The sequence below is a fragment of the Balaenoptera borealis genome (assembly GCF_965194805.1).
Source record: "Balaenoptera borealis genome assembly, chromosome: 11".
NCBI lineage: Eukaryota > Metazoa > Chordata > Mammalia > Artiodactyla > Balaenopteridae > Balaenoptera > Balaenoptera borealis.
The window spans coordinates 97,160,628-97,175,471 of NC_138868.1; the positions used below are offsets into that span (position 1 = coordinate 97,160,628).

At 55.5% G+C, this 14,844-nt stretch overlaps 1 protein-coding gene across 19 annotated transcripts in view; it reads left to right on the plus strand.

Annotated features, from left to right (window-relative positions):
• CEP164 (centrosomal protein 164) overlaps positions 1 to 14,844 on the plus strand; it is a 73,096-nt gene that overhangs the window by 48,232 nt on the left and 10,020 nt on the right. For 14 of the 19 annotated variants that reach the window (XM_082342591.1, XM_082342589.1, XM_082342600.1 and 11 more), the window contains 11 exons: positions 926 to 1,011; positions 2,089 to 2,256; positions 3,120 to 3,266; positions 4,851 to 4,988; positions 7,670 to 7,879; positions 9,264 to 9,350; positions 12,000 to 12,131; positions 12,223 to 12,439; positions 13,314 to 13,391; positions 13,603 to 13,734; positions 14,096 to 14,218. In XM_082342591.1, the coding sequence (XP_082198717.1) occupies positions 926 to 1,011; positions 2,089 to 2,256; positions 3,120 to 3,266; positions 4,851 to 4,988; positions 7,670 to 7,879; positions 9,264 to 9,350; positions 12,000 to 12,131; positions 12,223 to 12,439; positions 13,314 to 13,391; positions 13,603 to 13,734; positions 14,096 to 14,218 (1,518 nt within the window). The remainder of the gene's footprint in view (positions 1 to 925; positions 1,012 to 2,088; positions 2,257 to 3,119; positions 3,267 to 4,850; positions 4,989 to 7,669; positions 7,880 to 9,263; positions 9,351 to 11,999; positions 12,132 to 12,222; positions 12,440 to 13,313; positions 13,392 to 13,602; positions 13,735 to 14,095; positions 14,219 to 14,844) is intronic. The other 5 variants (XM_082342587.1, XM_082342588.1, XM_082342590.1 and 2 more) reach the window with 4 other exon arrangements.

Here is a 14,844-nt window from a genome sequence, read left to right on the forward strand (position 1 = left end):
GCTTTATGTACATGATCTCATTTAATCGTCACCAGAAGCCCTGTGAGCTGTGGTTTGCTATCCCATTTTGTAGTGGAGGAGGTGCTAGAACAAAGGGTTGAGTCCAGGCTGACTGCCCTATTCTACCCGCGTGACCTCACCCCTGCAGAGAATATGTGAATGTATCAAGAATAGTCCTTTTTCACCAGCTTGCTAAATCTGCCTAGACACCTAAGCTTTAAAATGAGATCTGGGGTTGGCTTTTTTTTTTTTTTTTGCGCTGTCTGGCTGGTAAAATCCCTGACTAGGAAGGGGGCATCATTGTCTACTGATTGGACCTGGGTGTCGGGGGAACAAAGGAGCGCCCCGTCTTCCTCCCTTCAGGTGCCCACACAGTGCCCTTCTCGTCTGGAGTACAGCTCTCTGTCATTTCACCAAGTCTCCATCTCTCCAGGGTCCTTCCTCTTTAATGCACTTGTCTGCTGTGCCCAATCCTGCTCACTTAATTTGGGCATCCCCGATTATCACTGGCACTGGTGGTCTGGGGCCTCTGTGGATCTGGGGTGTTCATGGATGGCTCCGCTTTGTGCAACTGGCAGTGAGGGGTTTCCAGCTGCAGAAGGCAGGATTTTCCTTTTCTTAGGTGTTCTGCTTCAGCCTCTGGCTTCTGCCTCTGCCTGCAGTGGCTTTGGTGTCTGACTCATCCTCCCCAGGCCAGCAAGGCTGGCCCTGGGAGCAGCTGTGAGCCTGGGGACTTAGCCAAAGCCCCAGGGCCTTCACTGTGCGGTAGACGACCTTCTCTTCTGCATCCCGAGTGGTCCTCACTCACCAAGAGCCACCTCGCAGTGCTTCCCCCTGGCATGAGAGTTAGTTGGAGGATTAAAGGACCCAGTGCAGACCCCCCAACCCCCCAAAGTATACACTTTCCACTGCTACTTGCCTACAGGCCCAGAGGTTGGGAAGAGAAGACAAGAATGCCTGCCAGTCCAGCCAAGATGAGCCGCAGAGCAAGAAGTCCGGAGGCTCGGAGAGGTATAGTGCGTGGGAGGCCACCCTCAGGGACTTTGGGATGGCGTGGACTTGGGCAGAATTCCTGGCTTTGGTCTACGTACCTCAGTGTGCTCCTGCCTGAAGGCAGATGGTGAACTGACTGGATGGCCTTGCAAAGTCTGCGTGTCTCTGTGTGTGTGTGTGTGTGTGTGTGTGTGTGTGTGTGTGTGTGTGTGTGTGTGTGTGTGTGTACGCAAACCAAGTCAGGAGTGGGAGGTACTGCTGGAGCATATGGGGGTACTTTGTGCCCATAGCACTATTGTGGGGACAGGGCTCTGTCCTTTTCATCAGATTGGATGAAGCCTTGTGTGTCCCTGCTCGTGGGCCAGGTCTGGATAGCCTGCTCGAGGTCCGGGGGACCATGTTAGAGGGTCGGTAGTGCAGCTCAGACCTTACCAGGCCTTACCACAACAGAAATGGCTGTGGCTGTGTGTGTGTGTGTGTGTGTGTGTGTGTGTGTGTGTGTGTGTGTGTGAATGAGAGAGAGAGAGAGAGAGAGAGTGAGAGACAGGAGCTTCCAGCTTCTCAGGCCTGAGCCCATGATAAGAGAAGGGCTGCCACCCTGGAAGGGGAAGGGGGTGGTCATTCTACTTTTTGGACCTTGAAAAGCTATCAGCATTCTTACTTGAAGCTACAGCTCCATGCGTTGTCTATAGTCTGACCGTTTGAGTCTAGCTTCTCTTTTTCTCCCTCTTTTCTGCTCAGTTCTTCCATCACCACCCCCCGCCCCCAACACACACACACACACACACTCTCCCCGGCCCTAGTGATGGCAGGAATGCATATGTCTGTGCGCGTGCCCAGCTCTCACTCCTGGGCCAAGCAAATGCAGCCCAGGGACCTGGGAAGGCTGAGTGTAGTCCAGGCCAAGGGAGAGCTCCGGAGGGAGTCCCTTCGTCCTGCTTTTCTGGCTGCTTTGGCCTCCGTGGGCTCTCCATGGAGGTGGGGCCCCGGCTGGGGTCCAGCCCGCAGGAGGCATGGACCTCGGTCCCCGTACTCCACTCCCCAATCCTCCTGCTGCTCTCCGAGCGGAGGCCCTGACTCTGCTGCTCTGCCCAGGTTATCTCCTCCTCTTCTGCGTGGGGAGCGGCTCCAGAGCCCCCTTCACAGCCAGGCCACGGATGCAGGGCCTCCGCAGCCCCTGGAGGAGCAGCCGGAACGGAAGGGGGCAGAGGAGCCTGGGGAGGGCTCTGCAGGCAGCCCCGCGCCCCCTGGTCCCCTGCAGAGGTAAGGGTGGGCTGGAAGCCTCCCAGGGTGGGCGTGGCGGGCCTGGAGAGGTGGGGAGAGCAGGGGGCGGGGTTGCAGCCTAAGCAGCGGCAAGGGACGTTTCTGCTTAGTGTTTCACACAAGCTGGAGAGTTAGGAAATCTGCCTCTTCCTCGTCCTTGGCCTACAGCTAAAGTCGGGGTGCACAGTCTGATTAGGGGAGCTTAGAAACTCTGGAACTAGGAAGTGTGTCTTCTGACCCAGCTGCCCTCCTGCCAGGGGCCGGGGCAGAGACTGCTGTCACCCCGGACTAGGCTGTTCCTGCCAGGGGGCCCATTTCTCCCGGTGCCCACCTGCCAGCCCCCTCCTTCCCAGCAGCCATCCCACCGCTAGTCACTCAGCAAGCCGGTGGGGAGCCCTGCTGGGTGCAGGGCCCCGGGCTTCCCTGAGGCCAGCTGAGAGGACCTTCACTCCCTAGCCTGCTCCAGAGCCGGTGTAGATTTGCTAGTTTGTTCCCCTGGCAAGAGGAAGACGCTGGTCTTAGAGCTCATCTGGTTGGAATGAGTCACTGGGGGAGGCTGGGCAGCAGTCGTGTTTAGTCAGCAGTATCCACGGATCCCCTGCCGTGTGCAGAGCTTCTCCTCGGTGCCGTAACCATTCTGCATCCCACCTGGGGCGCGGATCTCTGGTCCTTCAGTGTAAACTGCTCGGGAAGAGGCAGGGAGGGGAGCTGGGATCTGAGACCTGAGATAGGGACACCACAGGTCTTGCCAGGGCCGCTGCCTCCTTCGTCCCCATCACAGACCTTTGACCCCGAATGGGGTACACCCGGCACCTCTCACCTTCCTCTGGCTTTAACACAGTTGCTTCCTTGTTGCTGTCAAGGGAGGAGATCCCAAGCCCACCTGCCGCCCACGAGAGGGGCGAGGAGCAGTGCTCCCAGGCCGAGGGGCCGGGCCCTGGGCAGGACGAGGCCGAGGAGCCCGAGGAGAAGGTGGCGGTCAGCCCCACCCTGCCAGTCTCTCCAGAGGTGTAAGGGCCAGTTTTCATGTCTGTCCCTGTCCTCCACTGTGTGTGGATTGCTTCAGTGCCCATCTGGTCTTGGATGGTGGGGAGGGGATGCTCTGGTTCCGGCTCAAGGAGTGGAGTGGGGGGAGAGTGAGTGAACCCTTGGTTCTGTGTGCAGCCCCCGGGGCTCCCCTGGTCAGCACCTGGGGTACGAGGCTGGAAGCGAGGGGGAGGGGGGAGGGTATCTCCTGGGTCATTAGCAGAAACCTGGTAAAGCGTGTTTTCCCCTCTACCAAGCACTGTTTTTCTTTGAAAAAATTACTGAGGTATTTATATACATGAAAGTACACACATCTGAAATGTCCAAGTCAGTGAGTGTTTACATACGTATACACCGTATCACAACCACCCAGATCATTTGCAGAACATTTCCATCCCTCCTGAAAGTTTCCTCAGGCCCCTTTCCTCTCAGTCCACCTGCCCTAGGTCACCGCTATTCTAGCTTCTGTCCCATAGATTCGTTTTTCCAGTTCTCTAACTTCATATGAATGGAATTATCCAGTACACAGTATAGATCTTTTGTGCCTGGGTTCAAAGCTCACTTGTGCTGTTGCACCAAGCACTTCTAAAACTTAGAAACCTTTCCGCTCTCCTCCCCTTTCTCACCCCTTTTAGAGATAAGGAAACTGAGGTTCAGGGAGGTGAAGTGATTTGCCCAAGGTCACATCGCCAGTCGGTGGCAGAATTAGGACCTGAGCCCTCTAGTCACCTGAGCCGTCGACTTCTGACTCTTGCTCTGCAGCCACCGTGCCTTTTCTCTGCATGGAGAGAAACAGGTGTCAGGGTGATACAGTTTTTCCTGTCTGTGAACTGAGCAGTACAAAAGGAGTAAGCGTCCTCAGGATTCGGGCTGACTGTTGAGCAGAGACAGGTTCATGCACTGATTACTCACAGGAAGCGTCACCGAGAGCTGGCGGGGCACGTGAGGGCACAATCTCATGTCATCGCTGTAGCGCTGCCGGAGTGATGTAGGGAAGGGGTAGCCCATTTTTCAGGTGGTGGTATATCCCACAGTGACAGCTGTGCCCCTGAGGAATGACATAGCTTTCCCAGGTCCCCTGGGTGGCTGTGGACAGCCAGATCAGGGTGCTTTTGATGAGGACAGGAGGTGAGTGGGGTTCAGAAACAGGACCCTCTGGGCAGAGGTCAGAGGGCATTTTCCCAGGGCTTCTGGAAGAGAAGCTGGCCAGTGAGGCTCCTCCTGGCTGCCTGGGCTGATGAGTCCCCTTCCTTTGTGTTCCTCCTCCCACCCCAGGGGGGCTGCCCTGCTGGGGGGCTCGCTCCCGGACCCCACAGTTCCAGTTTACACAGCGCCCTTAGGAAATGTCTTCTGTTCCTTTCCTGAGTCTTCTCAGCCTCCATAACTTCCTTGTTATTAATCTTTACAGCTACGTTAAGAATGGATTGATTTTTCTGGGATTCGTGGGGGAGTGGTTCTGTGTCTGTGCCTCATTTGTATCCATGGGATTTTAATTTATGAAGGTGACTGAGTGACAACACAGAGAGGCCAATGCCACTGAAAGAAGAATTTATTCCTTATATTTCTAGAGAGAAGAGGGCATGCCACGCCAGGTGGGGCCACGTGGGGAAGGACCAGAGTTGGTCAGGAGGCCAAAGAGGCGAGAAGGAAGAGCGTGACCCAGAGCCTTTATTGGGGTTTTCGTGGGAAGCAATGGGCGAGGCAGGGTAAGTACCCTGAGCGAGTGGAGGGGTGGAAAGTTTGAATAACTTTGGAGGGCTCTGGGCCTGGTCTCTAGTTACCTGGTGCCTGGCCCTGGGTGATTTTGGGCGTGGGAAATAGATCAGGAGATGGTAGGGGGTGTACGGATTGGTTGGTTTGCATGTGAAAGACATACTCCCTTTGCTGTCTCTAAGGATTGGCTGGTCTTGGGGGGGGGCACCCTCTCCTTGACCAGCCAGCTTTTTCAGATGCCAGAACATCATGAAATACAGAAAATAAAAAGCATGATTAGTAGAGTCTGTCGCCTGCATCGATATTGTCAAGCTGAATCAGGAGGAGTTAAGAGCAAAGGGCAGGTCAGGGAGTGCAGGCAGGGCTGGCAAGCAGCTGCCGCTGTGCGTGCTTTATGGCCAGAGGCCTGGGTCAGGGAACAAGGATACCCTTCCGTTTGTCATCCCAGCGTCTTCCATGAGGTGTGTATAGAGAGAGGGTAAATGAATTAAGACAACTGGGTTGCAAGTGAGCGGAGACAGGATCCCTGAGAGTGATCTGAGTTTTAGTGGTACCCTGGCCATTTCAGGGCCATGGGTATCATATCCTCCTCCCTCCCTGCCCGCCTTCTCTCCTTGCTTTCCCTCATGTGGCTCGGAGTAACTTGGTGACCGGTCTGAAAGGACGATGCTCTTCCTGAGCCTCCTCTTGGCCACCAACTGTTGCAAACTGGGTCTCACTGATGCTGATACCTGAGGAGTGGCCTAGAAATCGGACCTGCCTCTTCCTCTGGCGTCTCCAACTGCCCAGTTATCTCACAGATCTTTCAGGCTCACTGTTTGACCGCCTTGGACCTAAGCTGGGAGTTTGGGATACTCGATCTTTAAAACAGGGACACGGAGAAGAGGCCCACTGAAAAGCAGCCCCATTTGCCTGTGTGCCAGGCGTGCAGGCAGGCTCAGTGGTGCGTGCAGCCTGGACACACACTGGCACGCCGGCTGATGCCCCATCTCTCCGCAGCATCTGTCCCCAGGGCTCCACATAGCTACATAGCCCACAGGGGAGAGAGACATTGAAAGGTACCATCTCAGGGAAAAAAGATGTTTTCAGCTCCGGTTGGAAATGAGTTGGAGGGTTGGTGAGACTGAGAGCTGCGGGGGGAGGCTCTTTCCGAGGGCGGGATTCTCAGAGGAGGTGGCGGCCACATCTTACATCTGCGTCAGTCGGGCTGGGACAGGGGACTGAGAGGAAGCTGGGAATTGGAAGCGGGGAGATGGGCTTGGGAGCAGAAGAGAACTGAAGGCAGAACTCAAGACTGTTTCTGGTCTGAGTCATGATTTTAGGAAAGATCTTAATGATATTTCAGAGATATCAGTAGCCTTTTGTGTCTTCCTTCTCTCTCTGGCCTCAAGGGGCTGAAATGGAATTCCAGAGCCCTTGTTTACTTCTGCTGTTCTAATCTGATCCCGCCCGCTGCCTTCTGTCTGCTGCAGTGTGGGAGCTGAGTGAGGGAGGGGGGTTTACATCCCCAGCGGTGGACGGGGAACTGGCTCCCCTCTTGGACTCTGGCCCCTCTTGTCCTTGATTTGGACCACGCCCATATGCTGTTGGGGTCCACTGGGCCACCGTGCCAGGCCTGCCGCAGCTGGAGCACCATGGGAGAAGATGGTGGTTGGGTGGCCAGACCGATTTCTGATGTAAGATTTAGGGACCTGGGAATGCCAGCATGTCCTGGCCTTTAGGAAAGCCACTCTGGGAGGCAAAACACTTTATCCCGCTTATGCTTTCGTTGCTTAAAATGTTCTTGGGGTTTCTCTTTGGGTATTTCCTTTAAGAACCAGAATACAAGCAACATAACAGCCTTCATTATAGACATCTCTTTAACCGATACCAGTGTTCCTTATCTTACCAGCCGCCTTATGCATCCAGGTTAGAATTTCTTTTGCACATTTCCAACCAGTGAATTCACTCTAAGCGGATGAAGCTGTGGCATCATCGGGGAGATATGGAGCCTGGCATTCTGGTTGTGCTCTTGCTACTGTCTTTGGCTTAGGGAAGGGTCCCCTGCCCGGCTCCCTTGGCAGAGTGGGCAGGACGGTTTCCCATTCCTGGGCCTCCATGGACTATTCTAGGTCTCAGGGCTAGGAGTTCTAGCAGCGAGGAGACATGCTGCTGCTTCTCCCGCTGGCTCATACACACTGGCCTCTGTTCAGCTTGAGAGTCAGAGAGCAGCCTCTGGGGACTTCCCAAACTGCTGGCATGAGCCTCAAGTAGCAGGGAGAGCCCTGGTAGGGAGTCGGAAACAGGGCCATGAGCCACTCTGGGGAGGAATCCATGAGGGCCGGAGCTTCGCTCTCTTCCTGCTGCCGCCAGCCCTTGAGCCACACAGCTTGGGTGTTCACTCAGGCCACAATCTACCAGATCCCCTGAGAGCCTCCTACCGGCCACCCTCATCCCCAGGCCCTCGGGGCCTTTGACAGCCCCCGTGGGGCTTGTCCTATAGAACAAATGCTGCCTGTGTCTTCGAGAGGGTAGCCTTGCCTCCCGTCCTTCGGTACCTGATTTGTACTTACGATTCCTGACCCTGGGCCCTCTGTTAGGGTTCCGTATGTGCTGTTCTGTATCTGTATAAATCCTAGTGCCGAAAGGTGGGTGGATAGTAAACCTAGTGAAATGCTGCTTCCACCCTTGGCAGGCGATCTACAGAGCCTGCGGCTCCCCCAGAGCAGCTCTCTGAGGCTGCACTGAAGGCCACGGAAGAGGCGGTAGCCCAAGAACTCGAGCAAGAGCAGAGCTGGCTCCTGGAGTCCAAGCGAGAGAAGATGCAGCGGCTGCAGGAGAAGCTGTGGCAGGAGGAGGAGGCGGAGACCCTGCAGCTTCACCGGCAGAAGGAGAAGGCGCTCAGGTCCCGCCCCGCCCCCAGCCCAGCCGCCCCGGCTGTGCAGGGCCACCCTCCTCCCGCCCTGGCAGCCACGGGGATGCCCGGGGCCCCTCCAGGACTGCTCCTCAGTGGCCCGTGTGGAGCGGTGGGCTCCCTGGCCAGGGCTCGTGCCTCTCCTCTTTTTGGGGAGGACTTGGGAGGCGTGATCATAATGAGGGTAGCTAACATTTTTTGAGAGATTACACTGATCCACATGCTTTATATCTATTAATTTGTTCGGTCCTCGGAATGGCCCTTATGAGGTGTCGTCATCAATTCTGTTTTGTAGCATCTATAATAGAGACGAAGAAACTGAGGCACAGAAAGGTTACGTAGCTTGTCCCAGGTATGGAGGCTCGTGAGCAGCAGAGCCCGGATTAAGCCAGGCGCTTTGTCTCCGGAGAACAGCTGCATCGTCCTCTCTCTTGGGAGCCAGGGCCCTGTTGGAACCCAGTGAGATTGGGAGGGACCACGTGACATGGTGTGAGGTGCTCTCGGACCCAGAAGTTTCTGTGTGGGTTCCTACTCTTTGAGTAGCTGTCTGCGAGGCCCTAGACAAATGCGACATGTAAGCCTGGGCTGGGCCTGCGTGTGTGGATTGTGTGTATGTATGCTGGAGTTTTCTTTGTATAGGAAAAGGCAGTTCAGGGCTGGCATGATGGCTCCACAGAGTCGCCAGGTCCCTGGTCTCCTTTAATCTCTCTGCCATCTTTAGTGCTGGGTTTTGCTCTCAGGGTCTCTTTACAGTCCAATATAGCTGCTGGATCTCCAGCCATCGTGTCTGTGCTCCAGGCAGGAAGAATAGGGGCACCTTCTAGCTCATTCAGTCCCTTTGAAGGCACTTTCCTGGAAACTTTACCCAATAACTTCTGCTTATTCTTTAAAGGAGTTTTCCTGGAAACTTTACCCAATAATTTCCACTTATATCTGGCTGGCTACCCCTGGTTGCAAAGGGTAACTGGGAAATGTAGTCCTTTAGCTGGTCCTCTGTACCTGATAGAAAAAGATCAGGGTTCTCTTAGTAAAGAAGAATGGGAGAATGGATATTGAGAGGGTAATAAGCAATCTTTGTCACAGTTCCAGGATGGGAAAGGTGCTACAAAAAGATGTTAATATATTTCACTTACTTGGCAATTAAACTAAAGGCTAAATCTTGTCCTCTTGGACAGAACATCCAAAAGTGCTAGAGACTTGCTATTTTTCTATCATACATAGCAAAGACTTATAAAAGTATTTATGCTTAATTTAGAGAAACTAACAAAACCAACACCCAACTACCCAGAGGGTTGGGGACAGTCGCTCTCATTAGCCCAACACAGGATCTACTGACCCTGCATCCATCCTTATGTCACCCCTCCTGGATCCCCAGCCAGAGTGCATCCCAGAGAACGGATCTTCCCACAGCATCCTCCTCTTCCAGCCAACTGAAACTTGGGGCGGGGGCCCACCCAAACAGGTGCGACTCAGCTTACCTTGAGAGACAGTGCCTGGGAGGAAATCCCCGTGGTGTCTCCCTGCCCGCCTACCAGGCTCCTCTCTCTTCCTGGTCACCCTCGGCTGGGCTGACTGTGCCTTTTGTCCCTCCCCAAACCCCCCAACTGCAGAGGGGGCCTCCCAGAGACTTCTTAAGTCGTGGTGAAAACCAGCCTGCCAAAAGTATCCGACTCAGGCCCTGAAACACAGTAGTTGCTCAATAAATGGTGGTTCTTGATTATAAATATTTTCAGTCGAAATCAGTACAGTGTCAGCGGTCTTGACTAAGTGGTTTCTCTGTGGGCAGTGCCTTGCCTGGCTGTCTTCAAAGTAGTTTATCACGTGAACCCTGTTTCTGTTTACGTGTGAGCCTTTCTGAGGGGTGGGGCCTCCTCTCTGCTGGGAAGCTGCCACTTGGTAGAAATTTCTGGAAACCCCAGCTGACCTTGTAGCAAATATTTCTCGAATGAGAAAGCAGGCAGGAAGGCAGACAGGCTCACTCTTAGTTTCTTTAGTTACAAAACGAGGAGATTGGGTTTAGTTGTAAGATAAAGAGAGAGAGTTGTAAAATGCAGGACTTAACCTCTAAAGACCCTTGCAGCTCTGCCATTCTGCGGTGCTACGTGTAACATTTGGCCACAGGATGAAGAGAAAGGATTTCTGAGGAATCTAGAAGGAAGGATTTTTACTTCACTCAAATTTTCTGTCATCATGGAAGAGAGCAGCAGAGGTGCTGATAGCTTAAAATAGGAAATGAACCTAAATCTTTTCTGGCTTTGGAATTCACTCCAGAAGCTTTTCAAAGAAATTGTCTTCCGAATCATGCACAGCACACAGCCCCTGGTCACGTGGGGGCCGCAGGAGGGCTGTCTGCTTGGGATGAGATGGTTACTATCATTAGTCTGCGAGTATGATACCCCTCATAGATAATCAAAGCTTGCTTATGGTTTAGGCCTGGGCGATACTGTTCAAATTCAACAAACATGCATTGAGTACCTACTTCGTATCTGTTACTGTGTTTGGCACTTAGGATAAAACAGGTTTTTTGTTTTTTTTTTTAAAGAAATCCTAAGTTTTTAATTAATTAATTAATTTATTTATGGCTGTGTTGGGTCTTCGTTTCTGTGCGAGGGCTTTCTCTAGTTGCGGCGAGTGGGGGCCACTCTTCATCGCAGTGCGCGGGCCTCTCACTATGGCGGCCTCTCTTGTTGCGGAGCACAGGCTCCGGATGCGCAGGCTCAGTAGTTGTGGCTCACGGGCCTAGCTGCTCCGCGGCATGTGGGATCTTCCCAGACCAGGGCTCGAACCCGTGTCCCCTGCATTGGCAGGCAGATTCTCAACCACTGCGCCACTAGGGAAGCCCTAAAACAGGTTTTAAGACAAGACTCTTTCTCTGGAGAAGCTCCCAGACTTGTAAGGAAAACACACGTACAAAAGATTAATTAATTATGGTGCAGCGTGATGCGTGGCACCGAGCGGCATGGATAAGAAAGGTCATCATATAAAGTGTGTTGGGAGCAGAAAGGTAATTGATGAACTTGGAAAGACTTCTCTGAGAGGAGGGAGCTGGGTGTTGAACAAGGAACACAGGTTCGTCAGGTAGGAAAGGAGATTCTAGGCGGGGGAACCAGCATGAACAAAGGCCAAGAGGCAGGGACGAGTGTAGTGGGGTTTAGAGGGGGTGGCTCATCTGCCGTGGCCAGAGCTGGGCTGAAGTCAGACTGGATCCCACCTTGAGTGAACGCCACCGAGGTGAACCTGGAGGCCGAGGGGAGCCTTTGGCAGAAATGCTGTGCTGGGATCAAGGAGCCTATAATCTGCTTCCGGCGGCAAAGAACAGGTGGTTCATAGCCCCTCTAACCCGGGGAGGTATTAGAGGGAGGCAGCAGGACCCAGAGGCTGAGGTTAGACTCGTCTTTAAGACTTAGGAAGCTTTGGACTTCCCTGGTGGTGCAGTGGTTAAGAATCCGCCTGCCAATGCAGGGGACACAGGTTTGAGCCCTGGTCCGGGAAGACCCCACATGCTGCGGAGCAACTAAGCCCGTGCGCCACAACTACTGAAGCCCGCACACCTAAAGCCCGTGCTCCGCAACAAGAGAAGCCACCCCAATGAGAAGTCCACGTGCAGCAATGAAAAAACCCAATACAGCCAAAAATAAATAATAAATTAAAAAAAAAAAAAAAGACTTCCCTGGTGGCGCAGCGGTTGGGAATCTGCCTGCCAGCGCAGGGGACATGGGTTCGAGCCCTGGTCTGGGAAGATCCCACATGCCGCGGAGCAACTAAGCCCGTGCACCACAACTACTGAGCCCACGTGTCACAACTACTGAAGCCTGCATGTCTAGAGCCCATGCTCTGCGACAAGAGAAGCCACCGCAATAAGAAGCCCATGCACCGCAACGAAAAGTAGCCCCTGCTCGCCGCAACTAGAGAAAGCCTGTGCTCAGCAACAAAGACCCAAGGCAGCCAAAAATAAATGATGAATTAAAAAAAAAAAAAATTAAAAAAAAAAAGACTTAGGAAGTTTCACAGGCAGGCTATGGGCTTTTGGATGCCGAGAGCCAGGGGTTATGCCTAAAAGAGGGAAGGCCTTGTGGTCCCGCCAACAAACTTGCCTTTCCTTTGCTTACAGTTCCCTGAAGGAGCAGCTGCAGAGAGCCACCGAGGAAGAGGAGAGCCTGGTGAGAGAGCAGGAAGGCCAGAGGCTGTCCCGGCTCTGCGCCCAGGGGCAGTGCAGTGTGGAAGTGGATGAGGACCAGATCAGGTGAGTGCGGGCTGTGGGCTGCCCGGCCCCCTGGAGGTCCACCCCCCCTCCCCCAGTGCCCAGGCCCATCCCCACCCGCTTGTCTGCCCAGGGCCAGGCACGAGGCTTCCCTGCAGAGGCTGCGAGAAGAGCTGGAGTCTCTACAGAAGGCTGAGAGGGCCAGCTTGGAGGAGAGAAGCAGGCAGACGCTGGAGCGTCTCAGGGAAGACATGGAGGCTTCGGAGAAGAGAGAGCAGGCCGCCCTGAACACGGAGAAGGAGAGGGCCTTGCAGCAGCTGAGGGAGCAGCTGGAAGGGGAGAGGAAAGATGTGAGCGGCCCCCCTCCCCGCCCCGATGTGATCCTGGGCTGCCTGGGGAGGGACTGAGCACTGAGGAAGAGGAAGCGCCAGCCTTCGGGCGCAGGGTGGGGAGCCAGGTGGAGAGCGGGTGTCTGCGTGGATGGGCAACGAGATGTTGGGCCAGCTGTCTGGGCCCGTGTGGACCCGGCCTGTGGATATGGCAAGATTTCATGACTGAAAGAACTTAAACCAGACCAGAGCTCTTGAGACCAAGGGGCCCTGTCCTTGTCCTTGTCCCTGAGGGGCAGCTGTGAGGACCTCGCGTTTCTCTCCTTTCCTCCCCTGCCTCGGAGTGAGAGGCTAGCCCGCTCAGAGGAAGTTTTTCTCCTTTGTCCTTACTCCCTGTCCCTCCGGTCCGGTGGGTCTGTCTCTAGGTAAGAGGCTGAAGTAGGTGATAGGCCACGTGGAACTTTTGTTTTCTTTTGGTGATGGGTGAAGTTTCAGCTCTCAGGCCCGGGGAGCCTGCAGCGAGGCATGGGGGTGTGGGGACGTCATTGTACTGCACGCGCTCTGGGAGGTGGTGCTGAGACGTGCAGGCCTCCCTGCCTGGCCCTTATTCACAGGCAGGAGCGTTGCCTGTGTACCGGTGGCCTAGAGGCAGGGGAATGGAAGCCGTGACCGAGCCTTACTGAAAGGCCCCTCCACTCTGGCCTTCACGTCCCTGTTCGTTTGCAAGGTGCAGACTTGAGGGATAGTTATTTCGGAGGAACAAAGACGTGCCTGCGGTTCCCCTTGACTGCTTAGCTCGAGAGGCACTGGGGGTGGTCTTCTGGCTCTCCCTCGTCTCAGGTCAGAGCCCGGCCAGCCTGCCCTGCGTCCTCACAGGCCCTCTGTTCTGCCCCAGGCGGTGGCAGCGCTGGAGAGGGAGCACAGAGAGGAGCTGGAGCGGCTCTCTTCCTCGCTGGAGGCCAAGCACAGGGAGGTGAGGGGGGGCGGCCTGCGGGGCAGACCCTGGGCATCCTGGGGTGTGAGCCGCGGGACCCCTTCACCTGCACCCCGTCCCCTAGGGAGGGAGTCTCCCTCTCCTGCAGCCCCTGGGGGGATGGGTGCTGGGTCCCTGGGAAGCGAGCCCCCCGCGGCCACTCTGCAGTGCTCTGTGCGGGTCACGCTCCCCTGTGCGGGTGCCTCCCCAGGTGGTCTCCAGCCTCCAGAAGAAGATGGAGGAAGCACAACAGAAAGAGGAGGCCCAGCTGCAGGAGAGCCTTGGGCGGGCGGAGCAGAGAGCTCATCAGAAAGTGTACCAGGCTCTCGAGTATGAGCAAGAGGTGAGTGCTGGTCTGCCCCTTTGACTCTGTGTACCCGTCGCGGACACTCTGGCGGTCGGCCGAGCCACCCTGGCCCAGGGGTCCTCTGCTTTGCTTTGGACAGCTCAGCTGGGGTCGGGACTTCAGGGTCCGTTTTTGTGCCTTAGTTCCCTGGAGGCCAAGTGCTTCTCCACCCCCGTGCCCTATATGTGAGGACGAGGGCGTGCTGGGTGTGGCCGTGTGTATGTCACCTGACGTGTGCATGTGGGGACGTTGGGGAGGTTGTGTCACGTGTGTGTACGAGTCCCTCCAAGTGCTTCGGTCCCCGGGTGCTGCAACAGCCTCAGTCCTGCATGTCGCGTCCCTGCCGCCTGCCCTGCAGCTCAGTAGCCTCCTGAGAGAGAAGCGCCAGGAGGTGGAGAGGGAACACGAGAGGAAGATGGACAAGATGAAGGCGGAGCATCAGCAGCTGGTGGCTGAGGCCCGGGAGCAGTACGCCGCCGAGGTGACTGCGCCATGTTCCCTGGTGCGCGCGTGTGCGTGCACGTGTGCACACATGCGCGTGCGCACACACACGCGCGCACACCCCCCGGGGTCACACACACACACACCGGGGTCTCACACACACACCCCGGGGTCACACACACACACGTGCACGTGCACACACACACACCCCGGGGTCACACACACACACACACACCCCGGGGTCTCACACACACACACACACCCCGGGGTCACACACACACACACACACACGCACACACACACACACACCCCGGGGTCACACACACACACACACCCCGGGGTCACTCACACACACACGCACCCCAGGGTCTCACACACACACACACACACACACACACCCCGGGGTCACACACACACACACACAAACACCCCGGGGTCTCACACACACACACACACACACACACACACCCTGGGGTCACTCACGCACACACGCACCCTGGGGTCTCACACACACACACACACACACCCCGGGGTCACACACACACATACACACACACCCCGGGGTCACACACATGCACACACACACACACACACACACCCCGGGGTCACACACACACACACGTGCACACACACGCGCGCGCGCGCGTGCGCACACACACACACACA